At 45.4% G+C, this 13,958-nt stretch overlaps 3 protein-coding genes across 6 annotated transcripts; 2 read left to right on the top strand and 1 right to left on the bottom strand.

The window, feature by feature from the left end:
* Positions 1 to 385: 385 nt before the first annotated feature.
* Cpr92A (Cuticular protein 92A) lies at positions 386 to 2,056 on the bottom strand. Its single transcript, XM_018111958.3, has 3 exons — positions 1,818 to 2,056; positions 1,561 to 1,702; positions 386 to 1,502 (listed from the first exon to the last, which is right to left on the bottom strand). The coding sequence occupies exons 1-3, from the start codon at positions 1,824 to 1,826 to the stop codon at positions 931 to 933; spliced, it is 723 nt and encodes a 240-aa protein (XP_017967447.1). The 5' UTR covers positions 1,827 to 2,056; the 3' UTR covers positions 386 to 930.
* A 1,708-nt stretch (positions 2,057 to 3,764) lies between these two features.
* Positions 3,765 to 6,272, top strand: LOC108659155 (organic cation transporter-like protein). The gene is made up of 6 exons (XM_018111954.3): positions 3,765 to 4,140; positions 4,196 to 4,382; positions 4,437 to 4,695; positions 4,760 to 5,177; positions 5,235 to 5,741; positions 5,799 to 6,272. The coding sequence occupies exons 1-6, from the start codon at positions 3,962 to 3,964 to the stop codon at positions 5,899 to 5,901; spliced, it is 1,653 nt and encodes a 550-aa protein (XP_017967443.1). The 5' UTR covers positions 3,765 to 3,961; the 3' UTR covers positions 5,902 to 6,272.
* Positions 6,273 to 7,113: 841 nt separating this feature from the next.
* On the top strand, positions 7,114 to 10,563 carry LOC108659156 (organic cation transporter protein). 4 transcript variants are annotated; one of them, XM_089264187.1, is made up of 6 exons: positions 7,114 to 7,508; positions 7,957 to 8,346; positions 8,410 to 8,804; positions 8,865 to 9,273; positions 9,331 to 9,569; positions 9,835 to 10,563. In XM_089264187.1, the coding sequence occupies exons 2-6, from the start codon at positions 8,201 to 8,203 to the stop codon at positions 10,266 to 10,268; spliced, it is 1,623 nt and encodes a 540-aa protein (XP_089120313.1). In that variant the 5' UTR covers positions 7,114 to 7,508; positions 7,957 to 8,200; the 3' UTR covers positions 10,269 to 10,563. The 4 variants fall into 4 exon arrangements, with proteins under 4 accessions (XP_089120313.1, XP_089120315.1, XP_017967444.1 ...); XM_089264189.1 differs by lacking the exon at positions 7,114 to 7,508 and having other exon boundaries at positions 7,803 to 8,036; positions 8,129 to 8,346; XM_089264183.1 differs by lacking the exon at positions 7,114 to 7,508 and adding an exon at positions 7,833 to 7,887.
* Positions 10,564 to 13,958: the final 3,395 nt, after the last annotated feature.

Genomic DNA, 13,958 nt, shown 5'->3' with positions numbered 1-13,958 from the left:
GTGGTAGCTTGTGTATGAGCACGGGCCAATTCAATTGTACCTATCTTTTGATACCGTTTACTACAAAACTAAGGACTATAATCTTATTAAATTGTATATCTCGTTTGATGCAGCAAAGACCAATGCAACAAATCTATCTATATGATAAATATATATATATTAATATAATTTGTAACTTGACGCAGATGGAATCTAGTATGATGATCTTATACATTTCAGTCTGTTCTACAAGTGGTAGAGACTATATACATACATATATATACACACGTCTATATGTAAAGCATGCATAAATATACATACGTACGCATATATGTGCAAATAATATCAAGAAGTAATAATTCAACATTCATATACAAATCACACACAACATATACATATATTTATACATAATCAAATTATAATTATACTATATCATATGATACAAGCAAATTATAAAATTACAGAAGAGTTGATACAATAAATACAAAATAAAACACATTCACGGAGTTACCCAAGAGTGTTTAACTACTTGAATACAATTTAATGTGAGCTAGAATTTCAGGATCTGAACCAACTCCAAACTGAAACAAATACTCCAAGTGCTCGTCGTATAAAATGTACTTTTATTTCAAGATCAATAACCTTAGCAGCAAACGTAAGCTTATACGTGGAACACAACAACGCATGCCATCCTATATTCAGTTAAACTTATGAGATAAGCCCGCGTACAAGATATATGTATAAACGTATTTCCAACATCCAATGACGAACACAACCATGGATAAAGTGAATCTTCCTGGAGCAGAGATTTAGGTGGGGTACAGAAGAGCATTGGGGAAGAGAACAGAAGTTTTATAGGTAAAGTGGCAAAGCAAAGCACAGAGCAGAGAGAGAGAGAGAAAGAGAGATGAGGTGCCAGATCGCCTTCAAAGTGCCAAGGGCTTATCGAACTCAGTGGTGATAGTAGGCGTGAGGATCGCCGGCAGGGCCAGGCAGGGCGGCTGGGTAGTGGGCGTACGGCGAGTGGGCTAGCGCTGGATAGGCGGCTTGGAAGTGTGCGGTGGGCAGGTGGGCGGGAGCCACGGGTACGGGTGCAGGAGCGGGAGCAGGAGCCGGTGCAGGTGCTGGTGCTGGAGCGGGTCCCGGGCCAGCACGGTGCAAGGCGGTCAAAGCGAAGGGATACGAGAGCAACGGCAGCGAGGCCTTGGGCACTGGCGGCAAAGGTGGTGCAGGTGCGGGTCCGGGCAGCAGCGCATGTGGTGCAGGTGCGGGTGGCGCCACTGGCTTGTAAGCCAGCGGCTCCTTACGCACCACCGCATTGAAGCCATGATGTGGATCGGCAGTGTAGTCAACGGTGCGCTTGGTGCCGTCGGGATCCACCACTGAGTAGCTGCCCTTGACCACATCGCCGTGGCGTGTCTCATGCTGGCTCTTCAAGTCGCCCGTATAGCCATCCTGTATGTCGTATCCAAAGGAGTACTTGGGATCAGCGTCGTACGGCTCCGGTGCAACGGGCTTGGGTGCTGCAGAGGCACACGAAACTCAATCACGAAAACTTTCTTAGTTTCCCCACTAGCTCACCTGGTGCCGCGTATTGCGGTGGCCCGTGGTGTGGACCATAGCCCGCATAGGTGTGCAAGGGTCCGGCTGGGCCGCCATAGTACGGCCCAGGTCCTATGACGCCGGCGCAGGCAATGCCCAGCGCAGCGCTCAGCAGAAATATCTGCAAAGAAGACAAGCGCCAATGATTAGCTCCCATATAACTTTGATTAATTGCCACAGAATTATTTAATTGATTTCAGCATTATTTAAGCATCTTCTCCTCATTCTAGTCACACCTTTAGCATTGCAGCGCTTCGATGTCCTAGCGCGTTTCTCCACTTGTCTATCCTTTAACTGGTCCAAGCACCGAACACCACTTGGAATGTGGCTAACCGACTTTTGGATGGGAGCACAACGAAGAAGAAACAACAACTGCAAACGTTTCGATGGCGTTCTGGCAATTTATAGTAAAAACTGGCGGCAAATGTCGCCTGCTTCACATGGCGCAAAAGACCAAGCGAACAATAAACTAATTGAAGATCAACGCTAAGCGCCAAGAGAGACCAGTTAACAGTCCCGCACTGATCATGCCACATGGCGCGCAACAGCCAATAACACCAACAACAGCAACAACAACAACAACAACGAGTTAGTATATATGTATTAGTAAGACTGGGCAGCCACCTGGCTATGCATCGAATCGTGTGTCTGGGTTCAACTTCGCTGCAGCGGCTTAGAAAGGTTATTCTTCCGCTTAGCCGACTAAAGGGACCTGGGTAGAGCCGCTGTTGCTGTTGCCCTTTCACTTTTTGCGATTTTCGGCAGTTGTGTGAACGTTTGCCGCGCTCCAAACACACAATTGAAATGTTAATTTATTATGGGCCAGGACTTTGACCAGGCTTAAACGTTTGTAATTAGTGCCAGCTCCATTGGATATTCAATTCCAAACGAAATGGCAGCCGGCATTCGGCAGTAGCGACAACAGCTTCGCGCATGCGCAAAAGGTCAGGCAGTCGACAATTAAATTACAAGAAACCAAGAGCTTCGCTCCAGCAGCCGCCAGACACAAAAAGCGAAAGGTCAACTTGCCCACAGCTTAGGCAACGCCGCATTTGTGCCCTGGCCCACTCACATAGTCATGCTGCACCCCTGCCACCCCCCACCCTGCCCGGCCGAGCCAACTCGAAGCCGTTAGCCAGAACGAATAATGTCACTTGTATCATGTTCACTGAGTGCACTTAATTTATGATCACAAATTTGTTGCAAGCCGCAGATCTGCAAATCCATTGACAGTTCCAGCCATTGTAGTCCGCATCCAGTTTGGTATGTGACAAATATAGCAAGAAGTCGTGCCGCTATTCGACTGATCGAGACAATTGATCACAAGACAATGTCGATTTGCAGTTTCCTTCTCATGTTGTGCAAGTCCAGTCAAGGTTTAATGGAAACCTCTGTAACGAGCCGAAGAAAGCAAAATGTGACGATTGGTTATATCTGAGGTAAAAGTCTATTTATATGATTGATTATTATTATAGCTGAAGATCTAATACTTAATTCTAATATTACGAAATGAACACTAAGCGATCGAGTTGGTATTCGGATGTATAAATATAAGTATATTTTATATTTATTTATTTATCAATCAAACATTCACCCCTAAGAGAAACGTTTCATTAGTATTTGGATATTTGTATACATTTATTTATTTATTTATTAACCACTGCAGACAGCAGAACCCTTTAATATTTTTAGCTGAGGGTTACAGGCACAGTTGCCGTTTAAGACAATTACTTTTATAACCTATTCGTGCCTAAAGCCGACGACAGCTATCTCTGGCATAGTTTCTAAGTCGTTTGAGTATCGCTTGAAGTCATCAAGCTGCATTCCACTTTTCATTCCCTTATTGCCTTATTAAAATACTAATTTCCAATTGATGATTTCATACCAGTTAATGGATTCCCATAATGCTCTTGCAGTTGTGGTAAGAATGTCTTTGGGAAAGCACATTGCCTACGCAGTTTCATCTGTTTAGTGTCCGTTTAAGCAAATATTTAAATACATTCGATTTTAGTATATATATTATCTCTAATGTAGATTAATTTTTTTTTTAATTAATCTTTATTAAAATAATATTTTGACTCTCAAATATATATATTGTAAATCTGTTCAGTCGTTCCCCATGCTTGTGGTCGATGTAATGTGTCTTGGGAAATGAGTTGGATGAAAAATATGTTTTATGATGCCCTAGAAAAATTGGTAGCTGACTGAGTCCCTTCCCATGGATATGAAAGCAGTTGACGCTGTGTTGCCAAAGTGGGTCAGCTGTTTTTATTGGTGTAAAACATGTGCCACAGTGATAGCTCGCTTGTAATGTTATTAAATTTACAGCGCCGATTGAGTGTTTAAGCGGCAACTCTCGGCGCATTTGGTCAGTCCATAAATGAGACTTGTGGGTAGATGTCCGGCCGATGTGAGCATGGACTTCAGCCACGTTTTAGAGACCTGCGGAGCATTCGGGCGCTTTCAGCATGTGATCCTGCTGCTCTATGGCTATACGAACATACTCAGCTCGCTGCACTACTTTTCGCAAACTCTGATCACATTCACTCCGGAGCACTGGTAAGGCGGAAGGGATTCGGTTCGCGAGCCGTGTTTAATAGTGCGCTTGGTCTAGGTGCTACCATGACGATCTAAAGAATCTGAACTCCTCAGATCTTCGCCAGATATACGCAAACGTGACTCACAAGTCCTGCACCCTGCTGGAGGCAGTGGTCAATGGCACTGGCATTGCAGCGAGGAGCGGGCACTGCCAGAGCTGGATATTCATGCGAGAGCAGGGCTACGAGAGCATCACCACCGAGGTGAGGAGGACAACTCGTTAAAGACTCTTTGAGATAGGCTAATATTCATTGCAGCTGAAGTGGGTCTGTGACAAGTCGCACCACGCGGCCGTGGGGCAGTCCTTCTTCTTCCTTGGCTCCGTTGTGGGCACGGTGATATTCGGAAATCTGTCGGATCGCATTGGACGTCTGCCGGCGCTACTGCTGGCCACATTGGCCGGTGCATCGGGCGACTTTCTCACCTCGTTCGTGTATAGCTTTCCATTGTTTGCGTTCTCCCGCTTTGTCTCCGGACTCTCCACCGACACCATGTACTATCTGATGTACATTTTGGGTGAGTATCTCGACTACAGTATTGTATGACAGTATACGAATAAACGGTTATATACGGTGGTCAGTATTCGAGTACCTCAGTCCCAAGCGCCGCACCTTTGGGCTGAACATCATCCTCGCCTTCTTCTACTGCTTCGGCCTGATGACCTCCCCCTGGCTGGCCATCTGGATAGGCAATTGGCGGCATTACTTGTGGCTGGCCTCGCTGCCCGCTCTCGGGGTGCTCGCCTACCCGCTGCTCATCTGCGAGAGCGCCCAGTGGCTGCTCACAAAGAGGAGGTACGAGCGGGCCGTGCAGTGCCTGAAATGGGTAGCCAAGTTCAACGGGCGGCAGGTGGAGGACTCTGTGTTCGACGAGTTCGTCAAGCACTATCGCGAGAAGGCGCACGAGGAGCTCAAGCTGACCAGCGATGAGGACACCTTCATGGGCATGTTCAGAACGCCGCATCTGCGACGATGCACGCTCTCCCTGCTGCTGAAATCGTGAGTTCTAGCTGGTGAGCTCCTAGTGCCAGCCCTTGATGATGTGTTTCTATTCAGGGTCATCATCACACTCTCTTATGATGTGATCAACCGCAATATGGAGGGACTGGGCACCTCGCCCTTCAAACTGTTCTCCTACACATCCATCAACTACCTGCCGGCGGGCTGGACCATTCTGCTGCTCCAAAACAACATCGGACGGAAGGGCATGGCCTGTGGTGCGCTGCTGGTGGGCGGCATCATAACCACAGTGACGGGCTTCCTCATTGCCTTCCTGGACCCCAAGGAAAACGCGCTCCTGCTGGCCGTCATGATCGGCCTGGGTCGCTACGGCGTGACGGTCTCCTACGATGCGGAGATCCAATACGCAGCCGAGATAATACCGACCAGCGTACGGGGGCGAGCCCTCTCCAACATACACGTCGTTGGGCTGGCCTCCAACTCGCTGGTCTTCTATGTGATCTACTTGGCCAAGTTCTATAAGCCCTTGCCATCCATCTTCATAAGCTGTTTAATGTTCATCGGCGCTGGCCTTTGCCTGACTCTCCCAGAAACTCTAAACAGGTGCGCCACTCAGCTCTATAAAAATTATTCATTTCAAATGGATTTTCTAACTTACAGAAAGCTGCCGGAAAATCTGGCCGAGGCGGAAACTTTCGTTAAGCCAGCCCAACGCTTTTCCCTGTGCCCCAAGAGAGAAAAAATCTCTTCGACGACAATCTAATGTTCTTAAGTTGAAGCTCACATTTGCAATCTTCAGGGCACACACATACTATGTATGCATTGTGTGCTGGCAGACGATATGGGTAATTTCATTGAATATCGAACGAACTGCGCTTATCTGATAAGTATCAATATTAATTGCTTAAGATTAAACTGATTATTCATAAACAAAGCCGTGACTTTAACTTCCTATTATTTTCACATTTGTAAGTGTTTGACCCAACTTTGGAAAAATCGTGGAAGGCAACTCCAAATTGACTCAATATTTGCTGTGAGTGACACCTGACTAAACACGAATATTATTATTTGTAATGACACGAATGAGCACGAGCACGAAATGTTTTGGATGTATTTTAACAACTCACTTGTACAAACACGCTTTTGCTATCATAATAGGCGAAACATTATAATAAAAATGTAGGCATGAAACAGCAGAGAACAGCCCTAAATAACTAAGCAAAATATTTAGATTTTCGTAAGCAAAAATGTTTGTTCGTTTTCCAAGTTTACCTAATACGAATCATCCGATTTCTATCGAAAGGATGCATATCTTGGCTAGGAGGCAACTGCCAATTATGTAGAGTTGACTTTCAAAGAGTGTTCAGAGAGAGTTTCCATAATGTGAATAGTAAATGTTTATACTCATTCATAAAAAATAAATGAGTATATTGGTTTTTAGAGTTTTTACTTATTAACGCTTTCGCGAATAAATACACGCCTGCTCCTACTGGGGGCGGGGCAGTCCAGGAAAACGATATTTAATAACAAAATTACTCTATTGCTTACAAATTGGGCAAATCGGAATGATTACTTCCTTTCAATCTTATAAAACTTGCGCCGTGTTGCCCGAGAGTAAGTATCCTGCAGTCGATAGGGTCCGACTGTTTGTTAAAAATGTTTACAAAAGCAATTTATATATATATTGTTATTATCAGATCAACAAATGAATGCCTGCATCTTATTTGTTGCTTGCAAGCAGCTCGTTTACGCGGCCTTGACTGTTTGCAAATGAAAAGAATGCAGCGGGTGGGCGGCATTAAATTGTCGAGTCGACACCGAGCGATACGCACGCATAAATACTGTTAGCTATATAATAACTGTGAGCGTATCGCATCGCATGCTAAACAATTTCGAGCTCGCCAATTTCAACGGACAAAATCTATATTTATCTATTTCAAACGAAATAGCGTCACATCGAATGCGATGCATTTGTTTTCGGCTGAGAGTCGCCCGGGCTCGCGTCTGGGTCCGGGTCCGTGCCCGACCATTCAACATTTCAAACTTGACTTCGGCGTGCTGCAGTTCACGTTTCAAGTACTCTGATCGAATTATCAACGTAGCAGCTGTGGCGGCCTCTCCCGAGTGCGGGTTCAATTCGAACGGCCCTCAGCTGTTTCAGATGTGTTTCAGAAAATCTGTTTCTTATCGTCGATTTCGGTGCGAGAAGCAAAATACAATCCACGTAGCCATTTCTTATACATGAGCCGATTCGATAAGTCAGCCCAGTCATACACAGTTCGAATATTACCGAGCAGAGAAACTTGAATTAGCAAGTGTTATTACAGTAAGTTCCCATTGGATATGTGGCAGAAAAGGTCATAAATTAAAGTAAGATATTAAAAAAGTTAATAAATAGTATATTTTAATTTCAATTATCTCCTTTCCATAATTAGCAAGTGATGTACATTTCGACTAGATGATGGATTGTCATAAACAATGAAAATAATTTTGGATTGCTGTGTCTAAGTCAATTCAAATGTTTATCAAACAAAGCACAAAGCACAGACCTCTGACTGCAGCAATATTTGTTTTTCCGTAGGTCACATGCATATGTATAGATAACATTTCGAACAGTTGGTATATATATATAGCGGATATTTGTAACTGCCGTTAATAATCAATGAAAGAGTGTCGAATGTGGAATGTGTGCAAAATTTCTATAGTTAAAAATTGAAGGGAAAGCAAATCCTCTGAGCCACACAGCTTAGTAAAATCAATCAGTAAAATTCAACTTAGATTATGGACTTTATTTTTATTCATTTCCTTATTTGCAAAGATGAGTCGTGACGAGATAAAGAGAAAGATAATTGGCTGCACTTATTAAGAAACCTTGGGGCAAATTCAATTGAGTAAGATGTAAGGCATATTCTAAAAGCGTTGCGACACAGAGCGGCCATCGGCTTACCAGGGATAAGTTCCGAGAATAAAGCTATTCGTTCTGCTGGCAGAGTGCAGACAGAGGTACTTGAGGCGATAAGTGAGAGCGTGAGTAGACTGCAGAGCACAGAAGCGACAACACAATGCTCGAGGTGGACAAAATTCTGGAGAAGTGCGGCGACTTTGGTCGACTGCAGTGGCTGATGCTGTTGCTGTTCTGTCTGATCAACCTGCTCTCGTCCATGCACTACTACTCCCAGACGATCATCAGCATCGTGCCCAAGTATTGGTAAATATCGATTGCAAGCAAATGACGTGGCGTATACTCAATATTCGTACCTCCCACGCTCAGGTGTGCCGACGATCCGACAGCACCGCCACCAAGCGAGTCCAGCTGCCAGCCGCTGAGCACCAACGCGAGCCACCCTGCAACGTGCCACAGCTACCGCTATGAGCCGTACATGGGCTACCAGAGCTTCAGCAACGAAATGCACTGGATATGCCAAAATGCATGGAAGCTGACCCTGGGCCAGTCCATGTTCTTTGTGGGCTCCGTGATAGGCACTTTGGGCCTGGGCTACCTCGCGGATAAAGTGGGTCGTTTGCCCATCCTAATCCTGGCCAACGTCATCGGCATGCTGGGCAACCTGCTGACAATCTTCAGCAGTAATCTAGCGCTCTTCTCCGTGTTCCGTTTCATAGCCGGACTCGCCACCGACGCCAACTTTCTGATGATGTACATTCTAGGTGAGTGGAGGGATTTGAGACATAAACTGAAAATTTATTCCAATCAATTGGATTTTGCAGTCATGGAGTACGTGCGCCCATCCATGCGCACTCTGGGCCTGAGCATCTGCATCGGCATCTTCTACTGCCTGGGCTCCATGTGCGTGCCCTGGATCGCCGTGCTCGTGGGCAACTGGCGCACCTTTCTACTTGTTACCTCGCTGCCGTTGGGCCTGGTGCCGCTCTTCTATTTCATTGTGCCGGAGAGCGCCCAGTGGCTGATCTCGAAGCAGAAGTACGACAAGGCTGTGGCCTGCCTGAAGCGCGTGGCCAAGATCAATGGCCGCCAGATCGATGACAGCGTCTATGAGCAGTTCATCGAGGACTGCAAAGTCAGCCAGAAAAACTTAGAGACGAGCAAGCAGAATATACTGGGCCTCTTTAAGACGCCCCGACTGCGCCGCAACACCTTTATACTGTTTTTCAAATCGTGAGTAGGCCGCTCTCTTTGCGCACTGTAGTCTCAATCTGATTCACTCTCGCTCAGCATGGTCATTACCCTGTGCTACGATGCCGTCTCTCGCAACGTCCAAGGCCTTGGCATTTCGCCATTTCTGATGTTCACACTGAGCGCCACCACAATTCTGCCCGCCTGCCTGCTGATCATTGCTCTGCAAGATCGCATCGGACGCAAGGCAATGACTTCCATCACACTGCTCCTCAGTGGCATTTTCATCTCGGTAACGGGCATTGTTCTCTTCGCCGCTGGCAATGCCAGCAATCAGAGTAAGTCGATGCCAGACTTTTATGCTGGCAAACCAGTTCTCAAAAATCTTTACAGAGTCTAAAATATTTGTTTTTTCGCTATTTCTTATCATTTACTTAATTCTTTGTTGGGTTTTTCACTTAAACTTTGCAACAATTTTAATAGCTTCTAGCTAATAATTTTCTCTAAGCGACACATGTTATGTTTCTGCCTCTTGTTATTAAATAAGTCTAACTAATTATTCTATATACTTCTCCGCTTTAACTCACTTTCTCATCCCAACAGCGACCACTGTGCTGGTGACGCTATCGGTGATTGGACGCTTTGGAGTGACGGTGGCCTACAATTCGGGCGCCCAGTACGCCACGGAGCTGATTCCGACGTGTGTGCGGGGGCAGGGCGTGGGCGCGGTGCACGTCATGGGCTATGCTTTCACATTCCTCAGTGTGTACATTTTGGATACGCGTTCGGTTTTCTCGCCGCTGCCGGAAATCATCCTCGGCGTGATCTCGTTCCTGGGCGCTTGCCTGACGCTGCTGCTGCCGGAGACACTGAATCGCACGCTGCCGGCCAGCCTGGAGGACGCCGAGAAATTTGGCATGAACGATCACTGGTACACGTTCAGCTGCTTCGAGAAGCGCTCACAGTCGGTGGCAAAGCTGGCGGCGCCGCGTGGCACGTCGCTGTCCATTTCCAACGATTCGTCGGTCTACTTCTAGAGCAGAGCGTGATGAGTATGAGGTATTTAAGTGCGACTATGTAAGGGATTAGCATACTTTTAGGCTTTAACTTATTGTGGTAAATTTAGTATTTTAAGTCGAATCTCGTGTGCAAAAACGATTGAGAATCAACTTCGTTGCTTAAGCGTAATATTTTGTACAAATAAATTGAACTATAATATCGAATATAGATTTATACATGCATGTTTTACATAAAGCCTCGCAAATACTATTTGAAAGCGATCATTAAGTGATAATTAGCTTTACTATAATCAGATGCAGCTTCGATATGCTACTTTCATTTTTATTTAATTCATGGCTCGAGTATGATCATGCAGGGTATAAGAAGACGTGCAGGAATGCGGCTGCTGGCATAAGGAGGCAGAAGAGTTAAAAAAGTACAAAATTAGTATTTCTTTTTTTTTTCTTCTTGTTCTCCTGTTAACTTGCGTTGAATCCATATACCCGTATTACATATAACTCTAGCTGCATAAAAGCTGCATCAAGTTATTCGCTAAGTACATGCTAAAAATTGCATTCCAATCCCAGCACATTGAGAAGCTCTGTTTGAGCTTTACACTAGTAAAGCTTTTAATGTTAGTCTGGCACCACGACTGAGTAACATTGTCGGGCACTGTTATGAAAGCTTTGGGTGCTGACATCGGCTAATAAAAACATGTTAATTCAGAAGAGACTGCTGTTAAAAGCTTTGCACTGATGCTGTTGCCTTAACATTTCTATGGGGATATGCATACATACATGCACAAAAATATAACTATGTATGTAAATGTATACTTGTAACTAAATAAACTAAAGAAACTGCACGACGTTGCTCGGATGGAAGAGATATTCGTAAGATTACAATTGACTTGATTTATCTAAGTCTTATTTAAGAGCACTGACGGCCAAATTTTGATGTCATTTTCCGCTTAACAGTGCTGAAATGCTATAACGAAACTTCTGAATGCCAACCGATTTACCTTTTATGTCTGCAGCAGTTGCTGAGAAATTTGATTTGGATTCTGGCGAATCTTTGGTAGATTGTGAAGTTGCGAAATTTGATTAGGCAATTTCGTTATCTACGTCCGCACTTGCCGTACAACATAAATTCTTGCTTAAATACTTGCAGTTAACAGCACGCTGCCGCGCCCCCTGCCCGAAGTGGTGGGCGTCGGCTGTTGCTGTTGTCTTGGGCAGCGACGCGTTTACCTAAAGTTTCCCATTGACTTTGCAAATTTATGCAATTATGCAAAAGTTTTTAATGAGTTCTAAATAAAGTTAAAATTTCGTTGACGGCAGCGGTTAGCTGGTGTAAACTACACCAGGCGACCAAATGAAACTTTTGTCCCAGCCAAACAAAAAACTTTGCCCGCCAATTGTTTGAAGACCCATTCGGCACTGGAGTCGCAGTCGCAGTCGCAGTCTCAGCTTAGCGCTTTGGTAATCACAGTAACGACAGCCCCGTCATGGTCAAAAATTACAAATTGCAAATGCAAATTGCTTAACTTGCTGCACTTTAAGCAGCTTAAGCACGGCCACGCCTACGCCCAAGGACGCGCTCATCTCGGAGATGATGGGCAATGTCAAGTGCCCAAGCGACAAGCAGCAGGAGGCACTGTGTGAACTCATTTCGAGACGTTTGTCTGGCAGTGCCTTCATTACGTAATCCTAGCTGGGCTATGCACAAATAAAGTTCAGGGCCATGGTCAATACGAGTGCGGCTCACTTGGCAATTGGCCGTAGGCCGTAAGCATTGCGGAACACGGAACTCGGAGCTCGGAACTCGGCTCTTATTATGCATGCGCTTCCGCTCGATTTATGCGCCGGCATCTCTGAGGGCGGCACTCAGGCACCGCCAAGGGAACTTAATCAAACCGCTCACACGGCTGGCATTATTTCTTAAACATGAAGGGGAAGAAGCAGCAGCAGCAGCACCTGGACAGCAATGGGATGGAGCGGGATGTGGTGCGCCGTTGCTGCGTGTGGCCACAAAATCCGTGTGATTAAAGACGCCCACGTAAAAGGTTTGTTAATGCCCATTTGTAAAATGTTTGAATGCGAATTTTAATGAGCGACAGAGAACATGCCACAGACGCCGACAGTCGAGCGGTGTGGGCGTGGCAGCCATAAATGCCGCAATCAGCTTACAATGCCTAGAACATGTCTGTGCCTGTCGCGAGTGTGTGCGAGTGTGTCTACGTGTGTATGTGTGTGTGTGCTCACATTTAAATAATGATGTGCAATTTATAGCCCTACCAAATGGGTGATCATAGCCCTGTGTTATGCCTCGAGTGCTTATGTAAGTGATTAATAAGGCTGTGGCCGCTTAAAGAGCTTCAACTAAATCAGCTAATTAACTCATTTGCACTAAAAATTTAAGGCCACCCGGGGGGCGTATTCCCCATTTGGCTACCGTTTGCCCGATGACCCGCATGTGTCAAGCGGCTGTCGCCTAGGCTGCAGGAATCTGCCAGGCGTCTCGGCTGCGCGCTCGTGCGTCTCATCCAATGGAATGGATACATACATACACTTACACATACACATACATACACACACATATATACATGTATGTATACTACATTCAATACACACACAGCCGGACTGGACTTGATTAGCATTTGAGGCTTTGGCATTATTTGTGTGCAGGATTTCTTGGACTGCTTGGCTTTGAGACGGCTTAGCCAAATAAATCACAAAAAAGGCCAAACAATGCGAGCCGACAAACCGACAAACTATGGCCCATTCGAGTTGGTCAATATATATTTGCGACTGCCAGAAGCAGTTTGATTGAGCCCCCGAATGTTTATCCTGCTGTTAGTTAAGCTGTAAATACATGGCTAGTCTTGTACGTAAATAGATAATTTGATACGTTGCCTCAGACAAAGCAAACAGACAATGGCATCTGTCCAGCTGACCGAGCTCCACTGCCGGCCATTCATATACTGCTGCATAAGCATTATAAGCCAAAGCCTCTGCTGGCCTCAGGCCATCAGTCACTATGTGTGTGTGCGTGTGCGTGTGTGTGGGTTTTCGTTTAATAGCCCCAAGTGGAACCCCAGAGTGACTCGGAGTCTGTTTCTAATTGTAGTTTGATTTTTATGCGTATCGAATGAACAAAAGTTCTACGATTTGACCCAGCCACGCCCAGACCGCCTTAGCTCTGAGATCCGAGCCGCACAAAGCAGAGCCGTAAATGGGCTCCTGCTACTGCTGCTGCTGCCGTCCCATGAAACCTAATAGCGAATTGAGAACGTGCTCCAATACCAAAGAGCTTTGCTGGACTCAACACGGCGCAGGCACATCGACTAATTGCGACCCTTTGGCTTATCAGTCACCCCAGCCCAGCAGCTCCTCAAAGCCCCGTTGGCCCATAAAAAGCGGCAAGCATAAGCCGAAATGAAATGAACAAATGACAGAAAAATAAGAAAAGGACACACTGAACCAATTTGACTTTTGTGCAGTTTCATTTACAAATAAATTTGCATTCAGTTTGTCAGTTAGTGAGAACTTTTAAATACCATTTCGCATCGTTTCAGCAACTGTTTGTGCTCTTAAATTGAATATATATTTGTATAGCTTATGCAACTTTGTAATCCCATAAAGAAAACCTTCGCTCTTACTGAAAGGCTCATTTGTCAGCTATACTCTACACCTGCTCTAACTCGACTGCCGTACAGGGTATTTCATAGT

Source organism: Drosophila navojoa, chromosome 2 (genome assembly GCF_054131105.1).
Source record: "Drosophila navojoa isolate 15081-1374.11 chromosome 2, UAZ_NAV_1.0, whole genome shotgun sequence".
In the NCBI taxonomy this organism is placed as follows: Eukaryota; Metazoa; Arthropoda; class Insecta; order Diptera; family Drosophilidae; genus Drosophila; species Drosophila navojoa.
This window is presented reverse-complemented; position numbering and strand designations above follow the sequence as displayed.